The 27,841-nt window shown below is 43.1% G+C and overlaps 1 protein-coding gene across 1 annotated transcript; it reads left to right on the top strand.

The window, feature by feature from the left end:
- The first annotated feature begins 122 nt into the window (after positions 1-122).
- On the top strand, positions 123-27,519 carry NR1D2 (nuclear receptor subfamily 1 group D member 2). The gene is made up of 8 exons (XM_036850298.1): positions 123-512; positions 6,795-7,061; positions 7,972-8,060; positions 9,953-10,097; positions 12,299-12,921; positions 15,060-15,245; positions 17,642-17,852; positions 24,124-27,519. Exons 1-8 carry the CDS (start codon positions 497-499, stop codon positions 24,318-24,320), a joined length of 1,734 nt encoding a protein of 577 aa, XP_036706193.1. The 5' UTR covers positions 123-496; the 3' UTR covers positions 24,321-27,519.
- Positions 27,520-27,841: the final 322 nt, after the last annotated feature.

The raw sequence follows: 27,841 nt of genomic DNA, 5'->3' as shown, positions 1-27,841 counted from the left end.
GGGAGCGTGGTGAGGGACTCCCAGCCCGAGGCGGGAAATCGGGAGGAGGAGGGGAACCGGGGTGAGCGCGAGCGGGCGACGGCGGCGGGAAGGAGGGGGAGGAGGGGGAGGGGCACCGGCGCGGGAGGGGCGGAGTCGCCGCAGCGGCCGGCCGCGGGGCGGGCGGAGGGAGGGGGTGTGTGCGCGGGTCACATGGTCGCGGCTGCCCTCCCCGTCAGCCGCCCTCGCCGCCGCGGTGCGCTGGCTGCAGGAAGCCGCCGCGCCGCCGCTTTGTTGTCAGGGCCCCGCGAGGAGCGCCGCTCGCCGCCGCCGCCCTCTCTCCCCGCAGCCCGCTCTCCGGCCGCGGGGCCCGGGTCCGGGCGCCCCGCCCGTCCTGCCCATGAGGGGGCCCCGCGACCACCGCTGCCTCCGGCCCGGGGCGGCGCGGCGCTGAGGCGGCGGCGGCGCTGCCCGCTCTGCGGGATCGGGCGGCCCCGGCCCCCTCCCCGAGGGCACCATGGAGGTGAATGCGGGTAAGAGCCGACTGCGGCGGGTGGGGCGCGGCCGAGGGGCGCTCGGAGCCCGGCGGGCACTGCGAGGGCGGCGGCGGGGGCCCGGGGCCGGCGGGAGGGCCGCCGCGCGCCGCGGACCCGCGTCGGGCTCGGTGCTCGTCGCCCGCCGGCCCGGCCCGAGACCGCCCTGCTGGCCGACCGCAACGCCGCAGCGCGGCCTGACGGCGCCGGCCCGGCCCCCCCTCACATGGCCCGGCCGCGCGAGCCACGTGCGCGCTGTGTTTACGTTCGGCGGCGCGCGGGCGCCGGTTGGCTGGGCGGGCGCGTGACGCGGCATTACATAATGGGCGCTGGGGCGGCGGCGGCGGGCGGGGACACGTGAGGCCGCGCGGCTCCGTGACCCACATTCCCCGGGCCGCAGGGACACGTGGGGGCGGGGGCGCGCGCCGGCCGGGAGCGCCGCAGCCCGCGGAGGCCCCGCCCCCGGAGCCCTCCGGGCTGTGACGTGGCCGCGATCCCCCTCCTCCCCCGCGGGGTTGTTTGCCGCGGAGGGGGCCGCGCGTGCGCGCCCCGGGAACCCGCGGCCCGGCGGCCCCGCGCGGGCGCGGAGGCCTCAGTGTCCTCCGCCGGCGTGCGGAGCCGGGGCCTGGCGGGCGGGCGAAGCGCGGGGCGTGGACGCGCTCGGGCCGGAGGAGGGCCCGCGGGGCCGGCGTGGGGCTTCCCCGACACGAGACCCTCCGGGGTCGCCCGGCGGACGGGCGGAGGAAGGTCCCGGTTGTGGCGCTGCCTCGTGTTTACCAAAAAAGAAAGAAAGAAAGAAAGAAAGTCAGTTTTAACGATCTGCTCGGGGACGCGACCGACCTTGCACACCTTCCGTGATGAATACGCCCGAGGCGCTAGTCGGGACCGTGAGGGATTCCACCCTTAGCGAAGCCCTCGGCTCATGTGGGCGGTGACCCCGGGTGACTCCTGGGCCTCCTGTACAGCTGGTCCTTGTCAATTCGCTTAATTGCTTTAAACCCATGGGTCACTGGTCTTTCCTGAATCTGGTAACAGATTTTTTTTTTTTTTTAATTGTCTGTGGGATCTTAGTTCCGGGACCAGGGATTGAACTGGGGCCCCCAGCAGTGGAAGCCCCAGTCCTAACCACTGGACCGCCAGGGAAGTCTCAGGATAACAGAATTTGACTCTGTCAATCCCTTTCTTGCTACAGTTCCTGTTGCAACGCCACAGATCAATACCAGGCTCGCTTCTGCCCTTTTAGCTGCCCCCGCTTCCCCCAGCGAAGGATGGCCTTTTACCTAAAGCCAGTGAGGTTGCAGAAACAGCCAGTGATTATTTTTTAAGTTATTATATGTTCTAAACCATGCCTTGATAACAAATTGTGAACGTTCCACAAACATTAAAAAAAAAAGCGCCATTTTCCTGTGTTTTAATTACCTGTGGGCCTACTTAAGCTTTGAGGATAGTTTAAAAATTTAAGTAACTCTATTATGGAATTAAACTTTTACTTGGTAAGGATTTAGAGATTATACAGTTCAACCTCGTCTAACCCAGCGTGAATGAATTCTTCCAGCTTCGTGGTCGGATAAGGTGGGCCGGCTCAAGTGATTAGAAAGTTTTTGTCTGATTTGAGCCTTCCTGGAACATTATCAGTGAACTTAATTTTGATTTTAATTAATTTATTTAATTAATTTATTTTTGTCTGCACTGGGTCTTTGTTGCTGTGCGCGGGCTTTCTCTAGTTGCGGTGACGGGGGGGCTACTCTTCGCTGCGGTGCGCGGGCTTCTCACTGCAGTGGCTTCTCTTGTTGCAGAGCGTGGGCTGTAGGTTGCAGGCTCAGTAGTTGTGGCTCACAGGCCTAGTTGCTCCGCGGCATGTGGGATCTTCCCGGACCAGGGCTCGAACCCGTGTCCCCTGCATTGGCAGGAGGATTCTTAACCACTGTGCCACCAAGGAAGCCCCTTAATTTTGATTTTAAAGTGTGGCTACAAATTATAAAATTTCCTTGGGATGATTGCTGACCCGCCCCCCCCTCCATCACCGGTTCACATCTCTTGGTCCTTGGTCAGTGCTGTTTTTTTCCTCATCATCATCCTTGTTGCCCTTTGGGATGTGGCATCCAGAAGTGGAAGTTGTTGGTCAGTTACCAGGTTCCACGCTGGGGATGCTGCTTGTAAATGAGTTCTCTGGCAGGCTTGGCTTTTGTAGCATATTGCTTTGCTGACTCACAGTAGCCTTGCGGTCAGCTAGATCCTTTTCATGTGAACTGATTTGAAGCTAGGTTTCATCCATTGTGCAGATAATTGTTTGAGCTGAACTGTAGGGACTTGCCATTATCATTCTTAAATTTTCTCTTTTTCCATTTGGCTCCAAGTTCAAGCTGTCACAAGCTGTAATCCAGGATACTCTTTCTGCCATCCCTCTGTCTGAAGGAGCGTTGATAAGCATTCCCTTGAACTTCCTTCACGTTGTTGTAAATGTTGGCTGGGGTGGGGCCAAATTCAGTGCTGTGTGGCAGCCTCTGACCCCTTCCTTTGGGTCGATAACATTTTATTAGTCAATATCTATTCACCCAGTGACCATTTCATGTAACTGTGCTGTAAATCATGACTCACTGTGTCTCTGCCCTTTTCATGATTAATACAGAGGGGAAACAGTGACGCTGTAGAAATTGACTCTATACATTCTTGTCACAGATTTTGATTGAGTATACCAAGTTCTTTAAAGTAAATAACATATTGTACACACTTCATAACTGTGGCTGTGATGCACATTTTAAAAATTATTAAAACATTCCCACATAGGCCATCGTTATCTTTACAAATCTGTAGTCTACTCTTATTTCTCACTGGGAGAGAGAAACAGTAAGATAATGGGAAGAATCAGAAGTGAAGAAGGAAGTTGCCTGACTAGTCATTGGAGTTCAGGGAGTCAGAAGGTGGCCTGGAAATAAGAACCTGCAGGGAAACCACTGGGTCCACGTGACATGTTCAGAATTGAAGGAAAGAAGCGTGGATAGAGAGGGTTAGTTTTGTTTGAACTATCCTGGTCCAACTCTTCCAGTATAATGACGATAAAATAATAATCACCAGTATCTGTTGAGCATTTATGTGCCAGGCCCTTTACATGTGTTGCTACTTTGGTGCCTCACATTAACTCTATGAAGGAAGGTGCTGTTGTCACCATTTGAAGATGAGGGTCAAAGTAAACTGAAGTGAGTAACTTACCCAGGCAAGTGGGAGAGCCAGATGCACGTAATTCACTTGGGGAGCACAAGCTGTGCTAGGTTGAAGCCCACGTAACATTTGAAGGCATATGCAAAGCTTGGTGGTCCTGTCTCCTCGGGGGTCCATGTTGTTTGCCGTGGTACAGGGTCATAGCTGGTGGAAAAGGCAGGGGTCAGTAGAGCTTCCCCATTTCATCATTCCTCTTTTTTAATCTTGTTGCTAGTCAGTAGGGTTTTTTTTTCCCCAGACACTAGATTACACTTGCCCCCCTACCCCTTCCCAGCAATTTACATGGAGACAAGAACACTGTTTTACAAAATAAGACCTATTTGTTTTTTGTCACCATGGTTTTTGTTTTCTTAAATAATCTCTTCTGTAGTACATCATTTAATAACTTAACATATTCTTTAAGACCCCACTTATTGTCACCTTGGCTCATGATCTCTGCCCTCTATAGTGCTCTTGTGCTGTCAGCAGTTCACAGTAGTTTGTATGAAACATTGCTCACGTTGCATTGGAATGACTGGTTAACAAGGCTGTCTCCCCAGCTGGCCTTTAAAGCCTTTTAGGGAAGGGACCATCTTGATCTCTGGAGCCCTGACACTGGGACACAATTGGAAGTTTAGTGCTTCATTAGGTCCACTCTATCATCTTGTGAGTAGAAATGATTAAAAACCTACTTTTAAAATGAGAAAACTAAAACTTCTTAAAGGTAAAAATGTTTGGTTCTAAGTCACTAGGCAGAAAAGTACACTCATGAGTTGAACTCAAGCATATTTTCCAGGATGATGGGCAGTGGGGGTGGGTGATGACGGGCGAGCCTAGAATTAGGGTAAGAATACCCCAGTATATGCCGGGACAGTGAGTGCTTCCCAGCAGTACAGAGTTTGATACTGGCTGACATTGACCACTGGGTAAGCCCTAGCCTGGGAACCTGGCCCAGCTCCAGGGTCCTTTTCAACTAAAAATAGAGAAGACTCTGCCTCAGCTAATTTTAGCTTGAGGTTCTGCCTGTTTCTGGAGCTGTTGGGACTTGCTGGTTCAGGGATTTTACCTTTCTTGTGTTACCATTAAAAACTGTCTCTGTAAAAATCGCTTATTTTAATAATCCCCTTTTATGAACACCATTTCATTTCAATCTTATCATAACTCTGGCAGATATTGCCATTTTATAGAAGATGACTCAGGTTTAGAGAGATTGAAAGTGACCTGCTTGCCCAGGTCTTCTCAGTAAGAAATAATACTCTGTACTCTGGAATTAGACAGCCTTGACTTTCAACCCTGGCCCTGCCACTTAGTAACTGTATTAACCTCTCTGAGTTCCTCTTCTGTAGAATGGAAAAATGGAAGTTAATTTTATAGGGTTCTTGTGAGGATGAAATGTGGTGTGAAATTTTGTCATTTTATTCTCGGCGTTGTTGGTGTCTTGTATTTTTCACTTCCCCTTCTTCTTTGGGTTGAGGAACTGCTAGATGTACCCCTTGCCTTCTAGGAAATTAAATTTTAATGTTTTTGGGTTGCTAACCGTCAGGTGGGTAGATTGGTGTCTGGTAGATGCTAACACAACTAAATCAGTGTTGAAGGTCTTGCTAAGAGAATGTAGCTGGGTCATCTTTGGTTCCATGGTTCTTGGCACAAATGCTTCCTGTAAATGACTGTTGATTCCCTAAAGACAGGAGTTGGATCTTAACTGGATTGATAACAGCCCAGTAATTTTTCTTAGATTTGATTTTGGAGCTTTTGCAAAGGAAGGTGTGTTCTGGGTAGTTAATACCGTCTATTGCCTAGTCAGTGCTTTAATCCAGTTCTTAAGCCATCAGGATAGCTCGGATATCTAGAAGTTTATTTCTAAGCTGAGGTGGTTAGAAGACCTCGTGGGTGTAAATGGCTGACTCAAATGCTGGCCCTGGGAAGGTCTAACTTCCTCACCTTTTATCCTCTTGAGGCGTTAGTGAGTTTACCACCTGAAGCGTCCTTTAGAAAAGATAAAGAGCTGTGAGACCTTCCTTTGGGAATTTATTGAGGACTAAGGATAATATTTTTCTTCGTATCCTGTTCCCAGTGGAGGTAAGTGAGAAAAAAGTAGCAGTTTGCTACCACCTGGAATTTCTAATATGACCTTTAGATCTCTGAAGTTTTATGAAAACAGAGGGCACAGTGGTTTTACCCAGTAACACGACATTTGATAGACTTCCAGGTTAAAATAGTTTTTCTCTGGATTCACAGTGTATTAGAGATATTCAGGCAGGTAAGTCGGTGAAAAAATCAACCTTGAAAACTGGGGGCCAGTTTGTGCTTGAGTTCACTAGTTGTAGCTATTCTTAAACTTCAATATGCAAAGAATCACCTGGAGAACTTGTTCAAAATGCTCATTCCTGAGGGTGCCTTCTCTAGTCTGGGCTTAGTGATAAGGGTGTCTGCAAGTCCAACGGCAGAAGTAGGTGGAGAAGGCAGTATGTGGAACTGGGGTTTAGTGGATAGTCATAGAGTCTTTGGGGAACATCACGACAGAAAGATTCTGGGGGCAACAGCTATGAAAGGTTTTTCATTTCCAGATAAACTACTTTATCCAGAGTTCCAAGTGTTACGTCTGTTCCTGATTGACCTGTGTTTTAGCCAAGTGCTGGGGGAGTTAAATGATGAACCCATTGTTCTGGGATTGTTCCATGTAAAGGTATAATGAAGGACGCACAGACAAGACCAGAACCAGATTTCTTCACGGCCAAAACAACTTGATTACTCTATGTTGTAGCTCAGGAAGGTTTTTCATTCCTTTTAGGAATACATTGGAAGATGAAAAGCTTTAGGTTTGGATCTGCATGTGCTCAGAATAACAAAGCCAATGAGAACCTGCTTACTTTTTAAATCAGTGGGAATTGTTTGGCTTTGAACCTTGTGGAAGCAAGAAGAACAGTAGGAAATAAGGAAGAAAATAAGTTAACTTTTTCCTTGTGCGGTAATTTTAATCATTAACCTGTTTCTAAAGTTAGTGACTTTACTGTTCAGATTTGCAAAAGTAGAAAATATGTATTATTGTGTATCTAATTATCTGATTTCCCCCATCTTTTCTAGGAGGTGTGATTGCCTACATCAGTTCTTCCAGCTCAGCCTCTAGCCCTGCCTCTTGTCACAGTGAAGGCTCCGAGAACAGTTTCCAGTCCTCCTCCTCCTCCGTCCCGTCTTCTCCAACTAGCACTAATTCTGATAACAACGGGAATCCCAAAAATGGCGATCTCTCCAATATTGAAGGCATCCTGAAGAATGATCGGATAGATTGTTCTATGAAAACAAGCAAATCGAGTGCACCTGGGATGACGAAGAGTCACAGTGCAGTGACAAGTGAGTTATTTAGTTTTCTAAAGGTTGGTGCCACCAATTGCAAGTGGGGCTTGTTTTTTCAGCTGTTCATTTGGGGGACCATTTTATTTTGGGGTATAATTTTCACTCCCTACTGGTTCAGTAGTTAGGTAAGAAATCAGTGATGATCTGAAAAGTTGCAGCCTAGGGGCTGTCATAATTGGTTCTTGCTGCAGAGCAAGATCTGTGGTTATGTACTCTGTCTGACCACGTTTCCTTCGAGGGTAGCCTCTTACCCCATTTCACAGTTATCTCTCTTCTGCACTCCTAGTGCTGAATCTGGTTTCTAGAACGGAGTACTTACTCGTGGAAAGGGGTTTGCTTTCATGAAGTTGGAGCTAGGAACATTTAGAGGATTGGGATATCCAAATGAGTCGTGGAAATCTGGATCCCTGAGTGAGTGTGGAGGTGATGGGCTGGTACAGGGCAGGATCAGGAAGAGATGGGACCTGACTGGTCCCTGCAGGTGAGTTGAACTGAGTATTTGTACAGCAGCCTGTGGAGACACCCCTTTGCACCTTTTGTTGATTGACACCTCTGGCTAACTTCTTAATTCTTATCCAGCAGGGTTGTTTTCTTAGCTCTGGTTGCATGTCTGATGTAAAGTAACTCTAGATTTATAAAATTTCAGTGTATGTTTAAAATCATCGGGAATGGAAAAACCAGCTCTCTGAGATATTTTTGGCAGTGCCATAAACTGTTTAAAAGAAATTCATGATTTCTTTTGATTTGTCAATTTGGTGTAAAGATTTTTCTTTTACGTTATAAAAGTAGATTTGTATATTTTTAAAGTACTTACAGGCTGAACAAAATAAAATATTCAGATAGAAAGAAAACAAACAATTTTAGTTTTTCTTCCAGCATTTCACTTTTGTGTCTGTTTGTGCCTTAGAGTTTAGTGGCATGGTTCTACTGTGTAAAGTCTGTGGGGATGTGGCGTCAGGATTCCACTATGGAGTTCATGCTTGTGAAGGCTGTAAGGTAAAGCATGCTTTTGTTTCTTTAAGCTACCGATTCTGGGATTAAAGAAATTGCAGTTAGGATTGCCAATTTACACAATTGATAATCCGGGAGGAGGAGAGAAGTCAGCTGTTCCTCTTAAAGTTTTAAGCATTTTATGTAGTGTATAAACATAACTTGTTTTGAAAAATATATTTTAAATTCAGTGAAAGTGTTTCTTTTTTCTTTAAAATTTTGATCAAAGTAAATTTGCTATCTCACTCAAACTTAAGCATGGTGTGAAGTGTCTATTCATTAGTGTGTCAGGCACTGTTCTAGGTGGTGGCGGACAGCAGGGAGCAGAGCAGGCGCGGCGCTACTGCCTTTCTGGGGCTTAGTTTAAACCAGACGTCCAGTGGGTCTCATCAGATACTTTGACATTCTGACAGTGTCAGGTGCTAGGAGTTGGGAATAATTCCTAGATGTTTGTAAAAATGTGCTCTCTTCAGAAGTGATGCCAAGTAAGTAAAAGAATCTTGAGTATAAGTTGAGCCCTTGGGAAAGCTCATTTATAAGTTTAGTTGAATATTCCTGAGTCAGATAATTCCAAGTGAGAAGTCTGCACCTCCTACTTATATCTAGGGAATCTCTCTCTTTTCTAATCTGGCAAAATCCTTTCTCCTGAATATCTAAAATTAACATGGCCAAGACACGTGCTCTTGCTTTTCTCTGACTGAAGCAGGAATCCAGTTTGGCAGGATGTGTTGGGTGAGCAAAACAGTGAATGTACATGATGAAAGAGAAAATATTTTCTAGGGTGGCTGTGAATGAATTGTGAATTTTGTAGCTCTTAATGGCTCGATCACTTCACAGGGCTACTCAGTATTTTGTACAGATGTAGCACTTCTCCACTGCTTTAAAATTCTATTAATAGTTTTTTTTTTTTTTTTTACAAAAATATGAAATAATGTGAGACAGGCATTGGTCTCACTATAGCTAGGGAAACAAAAGCCACAAGCACCTGAGCCTAGTTGTGTATTCCTGATAAATACCACACATAATTGCTCTTAAAGATGTGTCTAGCTCATATATTATAGTGTCCAAGTATACTACTGCAATAACAAAGTATAAAAATGTTGTATCCCATAATTACTAATATAGATTCATCAAAAACGTGGTTAGTTATGATAGTCAAGGAAAGTACAGTTTAAAATAATTTTGGTAATTTTGATTTTCCTGAAAAAGTCAAGGGAACCATTAAGCTGGAGATCTTTGAAGACCACTCACAGAGCATCAACTTAAATTGTGTAGTGAAGGCAGTTCTGTGTAGCCGTCTAGCTGGGAACTGTCTTTCCTGGATCCTTAGTTGGTCTGTAGCGTGTGGTGTGACACTTAACCTGTTGCGGACAAGTAGCCAGGAACATCTGGCACATATAAGTAGGCCTTGCTGGTGTCAGCAGGTAATAATCCAGGAAAGACCGAGTTCTACCAACGTAATGCTTAGTTCTAGTGAGGAAGTTATGGTATGGAACACATTTCTTTGTCAACTTGTTGAAAATGTCATTCATGTTTCAAGGGTTTTGGAATTTGTATGTGATTAAAGCGTGAGCCAGAGAGCGTGGCGGCAGGCAGGGCTGGTAACAGGGTAGAGTGTAGGACGGGGGTTGGGTGGGCAGGGGTCTTCGGCGGTACTGAGATTCTCCAGCGGGAAGCATGGAAGAAGGGCTTTGCTTGGCTGGTAGGCACAGGTGCTTGCTGATGTCGGTAAGAACCCAGTTAAACTGTGTGTGTCAGTGTTCTGCTTCCCTCAGCTCTAAGCCAGAGTTACTTCCTGGTGGCTACCAGTGTCCTGGCTGGTGAGGTGTGGGAGGACGCTTACAAGGGGTTCATCTGGGTGTTTTTAAATGGATGGCTATGTCTTCCTTTGTTCTTAGGGCTTTTTCCGGAGAAGCATTCAGCAAAACATTCAGTACAAGAAGTGCCTGAAGAATGAAAACTGCTCTATAATGAGAATGAATAGGAACAGATGTCAGCAGTGTCGTTTCAAAAAGTGTCTGTCTGTTGGAATGTCGAGAGATGGTACGTCCCCAGTTTAAAGAGTGCTCTCCTTAAAGCGCGTGGAGCTTGGCCCTTATTTCTCAGCATAAACCGGAGCTATAAGCCGATTACCAATGGCCCCCTTGTGCTCAGGGTGAAACAGATTTTAGAAAACACATTTTGATGCCTTGTAGGATGCCAAATTCATTCAAGTCAAAATTTTAGCATCATCACCCCAGAAACAGCTTTTGGCTCTCTTCTTTTTTTGTTGCTTGCCTGTGAAAAGACCCATTTTTTCCCTACGCAATTTGAATACTTTTTCTTTTTCCTAAAAAAAAAAAAAAAAAAAAAAGATTTACTTTTTCTTGATATAGGAGTCCTTGGCTTTTTTCCGTGATCTCTTAGCAGTCCTGAGGAACCCATTCCTCCCTTCGTGAATCAGCTCTATCACTTCTCAGTCCTGATACGACACAGTGCTTTTAGGGCACTGTTTCTGAATACTTTGAAAGGAGATGCAAAATTGAAAGAGACATCAGGGTCTGGAGTGGAAGTGGTTGCTTATTTCTCGCATGACCCACTCCCGTGGAAAATAAAGGTTGTGGGGATTTGCAGGACCTTTAGTATTATTTATGGATGACGTCCCTGGAAGATGTGACTCTTCTGTCCGTTGTTCTTGGGAAATCATTTTTGGATAGCCTCATTGTGTTCTAAGTAACATAATAGAGGAGTATGAGGTTTTCAGAGGGATTGGCTTCGTAGAGTTAATTAAGAATTGCTAAGAATGAACCTTGTATTTATCTAGGGAAGGGTCATTTAAGCAGTCCTTTAGATTACTCTAGTATTGTACCGACGCAGAAATATAGTGTTGTAATGAGGTTCTTGAATGACAGGTTTCAGCAATTGATGTTTTGTATTTCCAGTTGCTTGAAAAATTTTTCTATAGCACTAGAAATACTAATCCAAAGTTGATGGATATTGTGATTTCCCCAAAAAGAGTAAAAATGGCCATCAGTTGTACAGGAGGAAGCAGAGGTAGAGTGTGCACCATGATAACGTTGTCTGTCTGTGGTCGTGACAACGCCAGAGGCTGTAGTTAGATTAGTGAGGCTTTCTTGCTGGGTGGATATTGAATTTTTATTATCTCTGTATACATGTTAGGTGGAAAGAAGCTTTTCCCCCCTAGGGATATGAACGTTGGAAACAGGACTCATTCTAAGACTAGTCTCTAAGGTAGTGCAGGATGAATGATTTTATTTTTGTTTCATTGATTTTAATTAAAATCCAGCAAGTTTATCTTCCAATAACTACATTTCTATTGACTGTGATTTTTCTTTTTTTTTTTTTTTTTTTTAAAGATTTTTAAGAAGTTGGAAAAGGAGATCCCTTCATAGTTGGGTCTTGAGAATAAGGTTACAAAAATGAATGGACAGGGCTTCCCTGGTGGCGCAGTGGTTAAGAATCCGCCTGCCAATGCAGGGGACACGGGTTCGAGCCCTGGTCCTGGAGGATCCCACATGCTGTGGAGCAACTAGGCCCGTGCGCCACAACTACTGAGCCTGTGCTCTAGAGCCCACGAGCCACAACTACTGAGCCCATGTGCCACAACTACTGAAGCCCGTGTGCCTAGAGCCCATGCTCCGCAACGGGAGAAACCACTGCAATGAGAAGCCTGCGCACCACAATGAAGAGTAGCCCCCGCTCGACACAATTAGAGAGGGCCCGCGCGCAGCAACGAAGATCCAACACAGACAAAAATAAAACCAATAAATTTATAAAAAAAAAAAAAAAAAAAAAAAAAATGAATGGACAGAGGTCATTTGGGGAGTGATTGTACCTACGGGTTCCATCAGCATTGGTGGATGTGGGTAGCTGAATCACATGTGCCTTCTTGAGAGCAGAGCCTTCAGCTTTCTTAGTAAGGTGCTGTACAGTAATGCTGGTCTGCTGCAAACTGATTTTCATTAGTTAATTCCAAATTTCTTTCTTAGGCTTTGCTTATAAAATACCCTAGAGATCTTCTTAGCTTTATTTTGAGAGAAAAACGAAACATTCTCTTCCTGCTCCCACTTCCTGTGGTACCAGAAAAACATAACCAGCAAGTTAAGGATAATTTGGGCCAGACACAAATGGATGTTCTTTACTCATATGACTAGAAGCCATAGCTACCAGAGCCAGTTTTGTGTGATTTTGTATAAACGGGTCTTGTTTAGAATGCAGATGTTAAATATCTTTTTCTTCAATAGCTGTTCGGTTTGGTCGTATTCCTAAGCGTGAGAAACAGAGGATGCTAATTGAGATGCAGAGTGCGATGAAGACCATGATGAACAGCCAGTTCAGTGGTCATCTGCAGAATGACCCATCAGTAGAGCATCAGGAGCAGACAGCTTTACCAGCCCAGGAACAGCTGCGACCCAGGCCCCAGCTGGAGCAAGAGAACATCAAAAGCTCTGCTCCCTCTTCGGATTTTGCCAAGGAAGAAGTGATTGGCATGGTAACCAGGGCGCACAAGGATACCTTTATGTATAATCAGGAGCAGCGAGAAAACTCGGCAGAGACCGCGCAGCCGCCGAGAGAACGGATTCCTAAGAACGTGGAGCAGTATAACTTGAATGATGACCGTTGTGGCGGTGGGCTTAGCAGCCACTTTCCTTGTAGTGAGAGCCAGCAGCGTCTCGGTGGACAGTACAGAGGGAGGAGCGTGATGCCTTACGCCAACGGGCGTGCCATTTGTGTTACAAACGGACATGGTGTGAACTTCTCCAATGCTTACGCTCAGAGAGTATGTGATAGAGTGTCCGTAGATGGATGTTCTCGGAATGAGAACAAGAATAGTTACCTGTGCAACGCTGGAGGGAGAATGCATCTGGTATAGTGAAATCACTTTTTTTGCTCACTTTGTATCAAGGAAAGCTTTGAAGGCTTTCTTCTATTCAGAGGACAGGGGCGGGGGTGTCAGAAAACCTAAGAGATTTACAGAATCAATTTTGCGCAGTACTTTAGGTCAAATATTTTTAATAAACGTCATTTGCTGAATGAGCTGATTTCATACAGAGCTAGGTACAGGCATGCTGTTTGATTGGTACTATGATTGGGATTAGGATTTTATGTAAAATATGGATCATGAAGAATTGGTCCTTTAATTCTTAGAAATCCTTTTCAAACTTGAAGCGTTCAGGTTAATCATTGCCTCACTAGCTTTGGGATTTTCTCAGAGGGCTGATCTTTTAGCTTGCCATGGTCAGTAATTCCTTGATTTAGAAGGAAAGTGTTTTCTTTAACCATTATAATGCAAAAAGGTCTTTGGATATAGAACATGGATGTTTTGTTGTTTGAAAATTTAGGCATAGTTTAATATAATTCACTGGTTTCTAAGGATTTTCTCAGACTTCATCCTATGGAATGAGTTAATGTTACTCATATCATTTAAGTGTTTTCATCAAATACAATAGTCTACATGAAAGTACATTGTTTATATTCAGCCCAAATTTCATCCAAAACAGCAGTACCACGGCACTTCCAGTTTACACAATGAGATCCTTTGATAGTGCTTGGTATTTTCTATAGCCAGGTAATTAAAATCTTCTTTTTTCATTTTCAAGATAGTTGACTCTACCCCAATCCTAATGTTAGATTTTTTGGGGTCACTTACAAGTATTTGATTCCATGGATCTGGAAGGTGGCCTCATATTTTTTTAGGCTTAGTGGCTCTGTTAGGGAGGGAAAAAACGTGTAAGCATTTAGGTTCTGCTCTGTGATATTCTCCATGGCTATAGAATCATCCCATTCCTTGATCTCCTATGGATTTAATGAAAATTTAAAGGCCAATTTTACCAATAGAGTATACAGTGTATGTTTCATAATCTTTGTAGTGTCCTAATACTTTCTTTGGCTTCCTATTTTTTTCCTCCCCAATCCTCGTTTAGAAGGTCCATCTTGTATGTCCAGTCATTGTGTCCTAATTGAACAAGTGGAGGCCAGTGGTCACACCATTGTATATGAAATAAGTGGTCAGTGACCTCTTTTAAAAAAGTGAGGCATCTCACTGTCTTTTCCTGTTTGAAATTACAACAGTGTAATTGTGCCTATTTAGAAAAAAGTGAGTTTTGAAATACTAAGTGCGGGGTTGGACTCTAGGCCTGTGACTTCTAGGTGTATTTGGATAAATCACTAAACCTCTTAAAGTCCCATTTCCTTATCTAAGAAATGGTAATTATAATGTCTGCCATGACTAAGTAGTAAGGTTGAGAATCAAGTGAATGAATATGTATGAATTTGTTTGAAAACCATAAAACCCAGTGCAAGATGGCAGCAATATTACAAAATAAACTCTCAAACCTGTGCAACAGGTTTTTTTTTTTTTTTTTTTAAAGAGAGTTTTTTTTTTTTTTAATTTATTTATTTTGTTTATTTATTTTTGGCTGTGTTGGGTCTTTGTTGCTGGGCACGGGCTTTCTCTAGTTGCGGTGAGCGGGGGCTATTCTTCATTGCAGTGTGCGGGCTTCTCATTGCGGTGGCTTCTCTCGTTGTGGAGCATGGGCTCTGGGCATGCAGGCTTCAGTAGTTGCAGCACGTGGGCTCAGTAGTTGTGGCTCATGGGCTCTAGAGAGCACAGGCTCAGTAGTTGTGGCGCACGGGCTTAGCCGCTCCACGGCATGTGGGATCTTCCTGGACCAGGGATCGAACCCGTGTCCCCTGCCTTGGCAGGCGGATTCTCAACCACTGCGCCACCAGGGAAGCCCTGCAACAGGTTTTTGAACTAGCTTGTGATAGATGGACTTTTTCTTAGGCTACCTCTTTTTATGATAAGTTAACTGCTGTTTAAGTTAGGCTGCTCTGAGGCTCTCTGTCACAAGGCAAGTAGCAAATGGAGAAAGTGCTAATATTAGTAGATTTTACTCGTGTTGGAGGGTATATTCATGGGGTTTCCATTGATTGATATGCTACCTTTGAAATTTCTTTACCACCTCTCACAATTCAGTAGTTCTTCTGTTTTGTGTGTATTAGGTTTGTCCAATGAATAAGTCTCCGTATGTGGATCCTCATAAATCGGGGCATGAAATCTGGGAAGAATTTTCGATGAGCTTCACCCCAGCAGTGAAGGAAGTGGTGGAGTTTGCAAAGCGTATTCCCGGGTTCAGAGATCTCTCTCAACATGACCAGGTCAACCTTTTAAAGGCTGGGACTTTCGAGGTAGGTTTTATTTATCCTGAATATTGATACAGGGCAAGGTAGTATTTTATTTTATTTTATTATTATTATTTTAAAATAAATTTATTTATTTATTTTGGCTGCATTGGGTCTTCGTTGCTGCACGCGGGCTTTCTCTAGTTGCGGCGCGCAGGCTTCTCATTGCAGTGGCTTCTCTTGTGGAGCACAGGCTCTAGGTGCATGGGCTTCAGTAGTTGTGGCACACGGGCTCAGTAGTTGTGGCTTGCGGGCTCTAGAGCGCAGGCTAAGTAGTTGTGGCGCACGGACTTAGTTGCCCCGCAGCATGTGGGGTCTTCCCGGACCAGGGATCGAACCTGTGTCCCCTGCATTGGCAGGTGGGTTCTTAACCACTGCGCCACCAGGGAAGTCGAAGGTAGTATTTCACTTTGATTCTTTTCTCAACAAGTATTTATAGTCCAGAGGCTGAAAATTTCAACAAAAGAATGACCATCTCAGGATCTTGGGAAAAGACAAGGTAAACGCTGAGTTACTTAGGACTTGAGATACAAACGGACTGTGTTTGCAGCACATGAACTCCGAGTTCTAGAATCGCTTTCAGGTGTGGACTTGGTGGGTTCCCCGAGTTAGACACCTCCTGAAAGCCTAACCCAGCGTTTACTGTGTTCAGTACTGGACACGAAGGGTAAATAGATCGTGGTTTTTGTCTCCTAGGAGATGGTAGGATATTTGGGAGGTGTTTCAGACATCTCTTATGTACCACTGTGGATCCTCATGGCCTCGCCTCACTCCAGGATCCTTGGCTACTTGTGCTACTCCACCTTCTCTTGCTGTGGTGCCTTCTGCCTGGGCCTGGGGCAGCCCCTGTTGCCAATTTGAGTAGGATGCAGACAGAGGCTCTTGCTGTGCTTGCTTAGGTACCTCTCCCCTGTCTGCCCCGGGGCTTCCCTGCTGCTGCTGAGGTGGGAGAAGTCTCAGCACTTGCTCAGCACTCACGTAGGCATTATCCTGAAATGCAGGGGGTGGGTGGGACGTTGATGCCGGGTGGGCCCAGTCTTTGATCAGCAGGGGAAGGGAGCTGGGGGAAGATCTTCACTTCCTCGGATGTTCCCACAGGATCCGGCTCTCAGTTGTTCTTGATGTCAGGTGGTGTCCAGCTTAGCAGTATGTCCTCTGATACTGACTCTCTTTCCTTTCCATCTCATTTCCTTTTTCTTAACTCCTGTTGTTTTCACATGTGCCAGTGCACATCCCACATAAACCCTTGCCTTCGGTTCTGTTCTCTGGGGCACCTGAGCTAGAACAGAGAAGATGTTTTTGTAAATAAAATAGCTGTGATAGAATTCCAAAGAAACACCTGTAGGTTAGGGTTTTCAGTTCAAAGGAAAACATTAGACTTAAGGTTTAAAGTCAGAAGGGATGTCAGAGATTGAGTTCAATTCACCCAGTTTTGAGGTTAGATAACTACAGCCCAGAGAGGTGAAGAGACTTTTCTTTCCTGGGTTACCAGTAAATTCATAACACAGTCAGGGCCAGAACACGAACCTCATGCTCCAGGACTTGTGTTCTTTTCACCGTGTGATTTGTCTGAAGATCGCTGTGTTGCAGAGCTAGCACCGTCTCCTTAGAATGCTCACTCTCCTTCGGGTTGTCTTGGGTAAAACAAGTCTTTGCTTGGGAGCATTGCAAAGGGCAGGCGTTTGTGCAGTGTTCCTCTGGTTATGAGAGAGCTATGTGACCTAGATGCTACCGTTTACTATAGTGGAGGGAGTGCTGCAGGTTAGCAGTTGTTGACTGGTTTGGTCTGGATTTCCATTATAACTTGATGTCTGGAGCACCTACTATCATAGTTTTCTTTGTGTATTGTCTCTTTGGGTTATGCTTTCTTAAAATAGACTAATCAGAGTTCGTCTGCTGCATTTGCCTTGGTTGCATTTGGTGTTTGGGTGATTCCAAGTGTTGTTGCATTGAAATACTGCTCTTTTTACTTAGGGCTTAGAGACCATATGATACACTTGGTAGCTTAAAGAGTCTGTTAAATGCCTTTGGCCAAGGCCCAGTTTCAAATTTCTTGGCATTATTGCCTGCTTTAATTTCGGTTTTTGGGCTTTTTTTTTTTTTGCCTGCTTTAATTTTGAATTTACATTTCAGAATCTTTATTAATAGTTTCAGAGGATCACAGGACTTGAGTATTTTGCCACCGGTGGCTGGAATTTTTTTAATGCTCTTCCTAGAGTATTTATCGCTTTGGTGGAGATTTTGTCTTAAGCAAATGGTTCTGGGTAAAAATAAACTCAGTTTTTCTTCTACAACTCTTTTTTTATGTGTAGGATGTCTCTTAACTGACTTGAATACTGAGTTATTTTTTAGTATTACTATTGAACTTCCCCAGATACATTGAAGTCTTTTTCTTTTTCCAGGTTTTAATGGTACGGTTTGCATCATTATTTGACGCAAAGGAACGTACTGTCACCTTTTTAAGTGGAAAGAAGTATAGTGTGGATGACTTACACTCAATGGGAGCAGGGGATCTGCTAAACTCTATGTTTGAATTTAGTGAGAAGCTGAATGCCCTCCGACTTAGTGGTGAAGAGATGAGCCTGTTCACAGCAGTTGTCCTGGTCTCTGCAGGTAAGGGAGCTGCTGGCCACCGTGCGGCACCTGGAGTGCGGTGGCCCAGTGGGGAGAGGGTGGCAGGCGGCCAGCTTCTGGCAAGCTGTGTAGAGGGGAGACGGCCTCCGGAAAGATGCTAAACTAGGAATCTGGTATTTTTGCATAATTAATTTTTTTTTTTTTATCATGACAGTAGAAGTCAAAAGTGCTGTATAGGGATAAAAGGATGTTTAGATCTGGGCCTCATATATACCACTCTTAGTCTTTAGCTTGTGTTCGTGATTTTTTACGAGTCTAAAGCATTATTTCATGCATTTATTTTTTGGAACATTGTGTATTTCTAGGTAGGTGGTTATAATATGAATCTAAGTTTTAGTTAAAATATTATGTGGGTTACTTGAAAATGTTACACGTATCAAGATGTATTACTGTGTTTTGTTAACACAAATCAGAGAATTATGAGTTGTAGGCTTTCACCAGCTTTGCTACTGAATTTTCTGTGTGACTTGGTAAGTAATTTTCTCTCTTTGGGTCTCGGTTTCCTTATCCTGTGAAAGGAAGGGATTGTACCATGGGAGCCTCCAAGATTGTTGAGTCCTATCATTTAATGTTTATTTATATGAGTCATTGATGGTGTTTCCCAACTTCCCTGCCACCTTGCATTATATTGCAGTTATTTCTGACCAAAGTATTTCAACTCAGACAGTAGTTAGTAAGGCAGAGATTATTCCCAATAGCAAATTGGAAATTGAGACAGTGACTTTCTTGGGGACATGTAAGAAAGTGCCAGCCATTTTTAGGTATCGCTAACTTTATTTTAAACCATTTGTTGAGCATTAGACAGTATTTTGATATGACTTACTTTAAGTTTCCCATTTGCCTCCTACTGCGTAAAAGACATTGTGCTGAGCACTGTGAGGGTTGTAAAGTATAAGTTGTGGCCCCTGGTTATGTGGCTGGACTGTAAGTCAGTAACTCTTACATCAGCGATCCTTAAGGAGAGGAAGCTCTTTGTATTATCTTAAAGGGCCTGTTGCACGGCAGTGGTATAAAAAACTTACGCCATTTGCAAGCATTATTTGGCTACCTTTTCTGATCAGCTCTACCTGGGTAGCTAAAAATGCACACTTATGGGAATAGTTTGGATGGACTGTGTCAGTGAGGGATGCCTGTTTTCTCAGTAACCTTGTAATGCCTCTTGCACTTACCTACCATTTTGCAGTCTCTTCATGAGGAATTAGTAATGGTTTGAGTTGTCATCCGATTACTAAATCTGTAATTGTGAAATAAAGGTAATCCATACTTGTTAACTTCTTTATCTGATGAATATGCCTTAAGTGCTAGGTGCTCGGGGGAGACAGAACAAGCATTAAGACACAAGCTTTGTGTTCCATTTGGAGAGACAGAACCAACACAGAAAGCTTTGTGTTACTAAACTGCTTGGTTCTGACTGAGGTAGGTAGGAGTTTAGGAAGGAAGATGAAGTCATCTGAGAAGGCTTTGTGGGGAGGATGGGGTATTAGTTTTTCCCAGCCAGAGGTGAGGGAGGGCACGGGGCGGGGCCAAAGCCTGGGGTGCACAGAAGGCTTGGGGTGAGGGGAGCAGGGGGTTACAGAGTGACAGCTGTGCGAGCTAAACAGAAGAGCTGTAACTGAAATAAGTCAGTGTAACGTCGTAAGTAGGGGAATGATCTGGCATGAACAAAGCGGTGCTTTAACCTTAGTTCTGCATTTTTGTCCTGGGTGGATTAGACAGGTGAGTCATCAGAGCTGGAGAGTCAGGTTGAGAGGCTGTTGAAATGACTCCAGGTATGAGGCAGTGGAGTGAACTCTCCTGAAATAGGTTGTGGCAGAGGAGGGGGGATGGAGGGACTATGTCCCCGAGGTAGTTCAGGGGAAGAAAAGAAGGCCAAGGGGTAAAGGGGAGCTCTCTGCCAGAATCGTGCTACTTCAGTTGTGTTTTCCACCAGGAACATGATTTTTATGTTTCAAATTTTAATTTTGAAAAAGCCTTCTTTTGTTATCATAAGAATAATATGGGTTCTTTGAGAAATTAGAAAACATTAAAATGAAAATAAAGATGATAATATCACTGCCAAGAAAGACCACTGTTAGCATTAGGGGGTCTGCCTCTCTCCATTCACCCGTCCATCTGTTTGTCCATTTGCCTGCTTATTGATAGATGGTACCAAAGGGGAGAGACTGACTGTAAAAGATGGTAAGGCATTCTTGTTTGTGTTGTGTTTATATATGAAGATACACAGGTAACACAGCATGCATGCATTTTAAAATTTGTTGTTTCACTTAAATATATGATAGTGTTCATGTCGAATTTAAAGCTTTGTCACTTAAAAAGAACTATTGTTGTTTTTAAAGCAGGAAAATAAAATTCCATAACTATAGAAGAGTATAAAATGGAAAGCCTTCCTTCTTCTATTCCTAGCCTGTTCTTCAGAGAACTAGATTTCTAACCATCTTTCTTTTTAATTGTTCTGATGGTTGCTGACCCAACTCTAAATACTATGCTTGTACCTCTTTTTATTTAGTAGATGTAACTGATAAATAAAAGTTCCTTCTCGGGGCTTCCCTGGTGGCGCAGTGGTTAAGAATCCGCCTGCCAATGCAGGGGACACGGGTTCGAGCCCTGGGCCGGGAAGATCTCACATGCCGCAGAGCAGCTAAGCCCGTGCGCCACAACTACGGAGCCTGTGCTCTAGAGCCCGCGAGCCACAACTACTCAGCCCACGTGCCACAGCTACTGAGCCTGCGCTCTAGAGCCCCTGTGCCGCAACTATTGAAGCCTGTGCGCCTAGAGCCTGTGCTCCACAACAAGAGAAGCCACCTCAATGGGAAGCCCATGCACCACAACGCAGAGTAGCCCCCGCTCGCCGCAACTAGAGAAAGCCCGCGTGCAGCAACAAAGACCCAATGCAGCCAAAAATAAATTAAAAAAAAAAAAACAAGGCCCCTCTCACTTTTCCCCCTCAATTTTTATGTTTTATTTTTTCTGCTACTTTATTGGTTTTATTTATAAATTTAACATGCTCACAGTCTTTGCTCACTCACTCTTTCATAACCTCTCAGATAGTTTAGATAGAATATTCTCACCATCCAGGGACACAGGGCCCTCCTTTCTCCACATCCCGGCTTCTTCTGCGCTAACATTTCTTCTACATTGTCAAGAATGAAAATATTTACGTTCTGTTCTATAATGTGACTATTTTCCACGCTTTATTTATCAGTTGATGTTAAAAGTTGAACAGTAAAACGTCAGCATTTGTCGTAGCATGATCACGTGAATAGTGCTCATAGCGTTCACACGGTGGGGCTGAAAGGGTAACAAGGCAACAGAGACTCTCCCCTAAACCTGCCCTTCCTGAAGGGCGTGTTCCAGGGTCAGATAACGAATGGGTTATTTATTTATATTCTCTGTTAACTGTTTAGAATTAAGCAACATTATAGTTTGCTTTATATTCAAAATAGCTTTTGTTTTTCTTGGAATCTACACTTGCCTTCTGGTTCTTGTTCTGTTCTGGTGGTGGTTGTCCGAAGAAATGCTAGTTAATGATCTCATTATATAATTTCGTCTTCACAACAGACCTTGGATGTGAGCTAGGACATGTTATCCTCAGTTACGACAGGCAAGGAATTTGAGGAACAGGGGGCTTGGATAATTTGCCCAGGGTCACATTTTTCATAATGGGCTGATCAGGCATTTGAACTCCTGTTAGTCTAGCTTCAGAAGCCTTCCCACTCTACCGTTTGTTAACAGAATAGCTCTAGCTGCTAAGGGAGTCTCAAACATGGTATTTATTTGCCTGTGAGATTGGAAGACTCTTGATACCGTGGAGAGAAGAGGAATTATACCTGGAAGGTAAATTCTTTTTCAGGTTGTGTGTAATGGCCGCAGTCACTTCCAGTTGAAGATTAGAGACTGGCCTGTGGGTGTGAGACCAGGGCTCACCTGGATGTGGGTTTCAGCTGTCCTCATGGAGACTTCGTTGAAGGAATCTAACTTCCATCGCGTAGGAAGTGAATATGCATCAGGAGCACAGTTGGTGAGGAGGACAAGCCTGGGAGATAATTAAGGAAGTAGAAAGCCGTATCATGAGTTAACTTACACAGGTAGTAGTATAGCACTTAGGGCATCATTTGGAAGGTGAATTTCCATTTCAGTCTGTGCATTCTAGTGTTGCAGTTTCTAGAGGATCGTTGTTCTGTGATCCAGCTAGATTTGTAGTTAGGTCCTCTGGCCTTCAAATCATGAAAGCATGGTTTTAGAAAAATTTAATATGATTAACACTTTTAGGTACAGTATAGGCATCTGTTTCCCCGAGGGGGGTTGACTGCATAAGCATAGGTCACCGAAACACAAGATACTTGCTGGAGGACCAACCACGTGTAACACCAACTCAAGTGTCCTTTCCCACTTCCTGTCTGTTTCTTTCTTTGCCATCTAGATTATTTTGTTTGTGGGGGTCACCGTCATTCTTTCCCAGTTGTTACTGTAAATTACTGATGATACAATGTAAACCTATTACTTTCTTCTGTCCAAATATGAGCTCTCTAAAGGAAGGAGAGGTTTGTTTGTTATGTTCACTGCTAATTCCCTAGCACCCATCACAGAATAAGTGTTTGGTGAATGAATTAGTAAATGCAAGGCTGTTAAAGAAAACAATTACTTGAACATTAAAGGCAAGGAGAGTCTTGGAAGCATGATTGAAAGCTTTAAGTAGTTTTGCAGAGATGACCCTTATGATTGTATGGCCAGAGTCAAGTGTCAAAAGAGATCTTTTGTCCATCTCACAATTTTGTGTGATAAATCATGACTCCCTCCGCCCCCCAGCCAGTAGTCAACATTCAGTTTGTTTCTTTTCCTATAAGAATTAGCACACAGTTGTAGTCATAATCCAAATTTTATTAAATGTAATATAAAACTATTTTCATCATTTTTTCTTGCATTTAAGTTAGTGAAACTTTCCCCCCCTTTACTATTAAATTTTAGTCCTTGTTCTGAATGTTTGCATTGCAAGTAACGTTTTTCAGCTATCAGTTATAATGTAAGACCTCCTTGATTTCCTTGTAAAAAAAAATGAAAAAAGGGTGTAAATGGCCAGAGAATTTTGCTTCCTTAGAGAAGTCCTTTTCTTGTTAATTACAACCCCCTATACTTGGAGCCATTGAATATTTCTTGTGCACTACGGTCTCCTATTGTAAAGGGAAGAAATAGCCCATGCTGATGAAAAAAGTCCATGGCAAACAACATAAGTTTGGCTCATTTAAGGATACTTTCCTTTATTGCTGGTTTATGCTGAATCACTAATTTATTAACATTTTTGTATGATGAATTTAATAAACACAGTTTGCTAAGTGAAAGTGAATGCAAGTTAATGTAACTAGGTAATAAAGTTGCATACTATGTTAGTTATCTACTACTGCATAACAAATTACCCGAAAACTCAGTGGCTTAAAAATGCACACATTTGTTATCTCTGAGGGTTAGGATATGGGTGCCTCTGGCTCAGGGTTTCTTAGGAGGTTGCAGTCGAGCTGTGGGCAGGCTGTGGTCTCACGTGAAGGCTCCACGAGGGCAGGATCCGCTTCCAGGCTTATTCACGTGGTGGTTGGCAGGAGTCATTCCCTGCAGTCGTTGGACTGAGCACCTCAGTTCCTGGCTGGCTGGCGGCTGGGGACCACCCTCAATTCCCTCGCACTCAGGCCACTTCACAGGGCATCTCACATGGCATCCGGCTTTCCTCAGGGCAAGCGAGTGAGAGCTTGCCTAAGGTGGAAGCCACCTCTTTTTCTACAATGTTTTATTCATTAGTAGTGAGTGAGTCTGGCCCACCCAAGGGAAGAGGGATCCACTCGTGGGTCTCAGGTGCCTGCCACCTATGGTGACGTGCAGGTGTGGTATGTTCCACATGAGAGGAAAATACACTGCTAAACCACATGACTCATTTCGTTTCGCCAATCAGAAGCAGTTGAAATTAGATAGCATCTAATTTTAAAAATCAGAACCTCTAGATTTTTGTGAGCAGATACCTAATCACTATAAAGAATTTTGATTTATCAAATGAACTATGTGATATATATTTTTATAATAAATAGCTATAAAAATTTGCCATTGGGATTTAAAAAATTCTGTCAGTTATCTTTTGCCTCTGTTGCAATGTGTAAAACCTTGTTTTGAATTCATTAATGAGACCGACGAGCACGGATTATATTTGTATTTAATGTTAATAACACGTCCTCTCCTCCATCTCGCCCTCTTCCTCACTCTCCCTCAGATCGATCCGGGATAGAAAACGTCAACTCTGTGGAGGCTTTGCAGGAAACGCTCATCCGCGCCCTAAGGACCTTAATAATGAAAAACCATCCAAACGAGGCCTCTATTTTTACAAAACTTCTTCTAAAGTTGCCAGATCTTCGATCTTTAAACAACATGCACTCCGAGGAGCTCTTGGCCTTTAAAGTTCACCCCTAAGGGCTTTGTTTATTTAAACATGGACTGATTCATGCTGACTGTATATTTTGTGCTGAAATGCTTATTTACGTGTGTACCGTACGTGGAGGTAGGAGAGACCTCTAAGACAACATGAGACTGCAGGCCGCCTCTGTGACCAGGCAGCAGCTGTTTGTTTGAGATTTCTTCAGCCATGCTTAGACATTGACCGCAATCCCCCGGTAGACCAGTCAGCGGTGTTGCACTTAAACTGGAGAAGTTACACTGAATTATAGTCACACTGAATGTTAGACTTTTTCATCTGCCAAAACCAAAAACCATTTTGATCTCCCTGTGGTACAAATATAATGCACAATCACAAGTATATGAGGACTTACAAATTAATCCTTTGTGGTGGAAGTTCTCTTGTAAGATGGAAACTTGATTTCACTCCAAGACTGTTTGATCTGGTGATTGGAGCCTTTGCAAGTTAGGAAACCTCCTTGTCTGTGCTCCACTCTGCCACCGTGAAAGTGCGTGGTCCTGGACAGGCTCGCTGGTTGTGGAAGATGAGACTTGATCGTGTTCCCAATGCCCCACCTCACAGAGATGCTGACGAATGTCTAGAAAGCATATTTACCTCCTGGGAGATAGGCACTATGTAAATACGGTAAAAGTTTTGTTATTATAATTATTCACAATAATACTCTTTTTATTTCTATGCATTTCTGAGAAATCATTTCACAGTCCACACCAATCTATTATTCAGGGTTCCTGCGTATGTGTGGGTTATCCTTCTGGCACACACATATTCAAAGTTTATGGGTACATTAAACACATAGTATGTGTACATATTATCTATGTGAATATAGTTATATATAAATATATTTCTTCACAATATTTTAAACTGTGAAGAACTTTATCATACAATAAACTTAAAACAAGAGGTGTCAAAAGACCCAAATTAGGTGCATTTTACCTGTTGATGACATAACCATTGCTTTAAATCTTTAGATAGTAATGAATTTATGCTCCATTTTTGTTTATCTAAGCAACACTTAATGTACAAGTGCAACAGGCAGTTGAGTCCAGATTTCAAAAAACATGTATTTCAGAGTTCATCTTTGGCAAAATCTTTGGTTCAGGTACTAGTTGTTTAAAAGTTCATTCAGATTCTTACTTTGTGCTAAGAAAGTTGCATTGCTGCCCCTTACGCACATGCTGTAGCTTGATGATAAATATTTGGAGTCTTTCTGGAGAACCAACCAATGTTTAAGAAAACTGTTCAATATGTTGATGTGTGCCTGTGTGTGTGAGTGTGGGTGTGCAAGTGTGTTCTGAATCCACTTGTTTTTTTCCCCCTAAATAACACTACAGGGATTTTGTCAAATTAGATTTAATCTGTGATTTGAAAAATCATTTAGTGTGTGACCTACAGGCTTAGAAATGGCATAGTCAGAGACGTTTCATCCATATTTCTGATACTGGGCTTTATTAAATAGATAAGATCAGCCTCTTTATGGCAGTTGGAGAAAATTGCCAAAAAGTTGAGGATTTTATGTATGTTTTTCTGTTGCCCTGGAAGATAGCAGCAATTAATTGGATTTTTGGGTAAAGTTGCCTTCTATATAATTTTTGGATTGTATAAAATTACAAAAATGAAAAGATCCCATTTTACTATCCTCAGCCTGTTACTTTAATGACATGTGAGCAGAATGCCTTATTTTGTAACCTTGTTTAACTTGTTGCTACTGGGACTTGAATTTCTGTGGCACTAGTTAAGTTAAAACAGAGTTAAACCCTCTCATTATTAAAGAGGAAAGGTGATGGTGATGTCTGTAATACAATATAAACCATAATCGTGATTTACCTTAAATAGGTATGACTTTTATGGGATATACAGTATAGTTTTTGTGAACTCTTTACATGATAGCATTATCTTTTTATAATTTTTTTTTCTAAGATAAATGCACAGTTTTCTTCTATGGGGAATAGAAACAGCTTTTTTGAAGTAATACTGAAAACCTCAAAGATCATGTTGTTTCTTAATTTTTGCCTTTTGCATAAGCCTCTTTATAACATATATCTTTAAAACAGTTACTAAGTCTTTAGGAATGTGTAACCAGAACTATGTTAGTATTGCTTATAAAACTTTAGTTAGGTTCAATATATACATGTATACATCTATATATAGGTATAGAGATTTGCATTGTGTCTTGTAAAATTTTATTTGAACAAATTCTTCCTGTAGGTAATGGGAAACAAAATTAATAGTTCATATGCCACTCATAGCATTTCTGTACTTGAAAACAGCCCAAGATTGAAACTTCTAATTCTAGAATTAAACCAGCAGCCTATTACAAGCACATTCTTTGATGTGAGTCGTTGGTCCTAAACCTACTAAACGCGGAGAAGACAACCAGTTTAGGGAACTTCTGAGTTGGTGGGACACTGTTGATTAATGAACAATGTACTGTACGAATTAAGTGATGCTTTAACTCTGATTTTACATTTTAAAGTTAAAATATGGGCATTATGTCAGCAAACTTAAGGGCATTATGTCAGCGAGCTAAAACATTTTTTTCCTGTGCTTCTAATGTATCTCTTTACATGATCTGAGAGAGGGTTCAAGCCTTTAGAGAGAAATAGCTGAGGAAAAGGGGGAACATCTTCTTGGGATGAAGCTTTTCCTTATGGCGATGGTTTAATTACAGATTCAGAAATTAGAAGGAAATTTCAGTGGATTAAGTGTATAGCTTTCGTAACTACATTTCAAGAAATTACCATTGTAACTTGATAAGATATGATTTATTTTATGTAAACATCATTGCAAAGCAAGGTGTAGAAGCTCAGCTAGATTTATTACTGTGCACGAGAGTAAGTACCTATCTCAGTTATTCTTTTCCAATATAAAGTTTGCTGAATGTACAAGAGGAGTTTATCACTTAGGATATAGAATTTTTTAGGGGCTGGGGGGAGGGGCTCTGTCAGGAAATTACCTAGAAACAAAGATTGTCTTGATTTGATCTGAAACATAAAACTTGAAGCTATTCTTGAACTAACATGGAAAAATAAAATGGCTATTGTTTTAAAAAAAAATGATAGAACTATATTGTTGACAAGATAGGAATTACGTTTATTTTCTACAAACTGTTATTGATGAAGACATGGATAATATCTTCCTGTTTCTGAAAAGTAATCTGTACATGGGGGGAGGGAATAATAAATATTATTTCTAACCAGCTGTGGTTTTTGGTATCTTTCTCTCCTGACTTTTTGGTAAGACCATCTATAATTTAACTGACTACTTTTCCCTGGAGCAGAGCAGGGTCTCCTATGCATTGAACAGATCTCTGATTCAGTGTGGGGAGGGGGCATGTCTGTATGCAGGGACTGTTGTAGAGTTTGTTTAGAGATTCCAGCAAGGATCATTACTGTTTTCTGTAATGCCAGCTGAATAGTGGTTTGCCGTATTTGGTAAGGTGGTCTTCTGGGAAGGAGATGGTGAGAGAGGAAGGGGTAGGGTACCTGGTGTAGCTGAGACTCAGCCTTGGCCGTGGATG

This window comes from Balaenoptera musculus, chromosome 4 (assembly GCF_009873245.2).
Source record: "Balaenoptera musculus isolate JJ_BM4_2016_0621 chromosome 4, mBalMus1.pri.v3, whole genome shotgun sequence".
Taxonomy (NCBI): Eukaryota; Metazoa; Chordata; class Mammalia; order Artiodactyla; family Balaenopteridae; genus Balaenoptera; species Balaenoptera musculus.
Note: the sequence above shows the minus strand (reverse complement) of the source record. Positions and strands in the feature narration are given on the sequence as shown.

Coding starts and splice junctions, on each gene's coding strand:
- NR1D2 (XM_036850298.1), top strand. Junction 10,098..12,298: donor TGTTGGAATGTCGAGAGATG/GTACGTCCCCAG, acceptor TTTCTTCAATAG/CTGTTCGGTTTGGTCGTATT. Junction 17,853..24,123: donor AGTTGTCCTGGTCTCTGCAG/GTAAGGGAGCTG, acceptor ACTCTCCCTCAG/ATCGATCCGGGATAGAAAAC.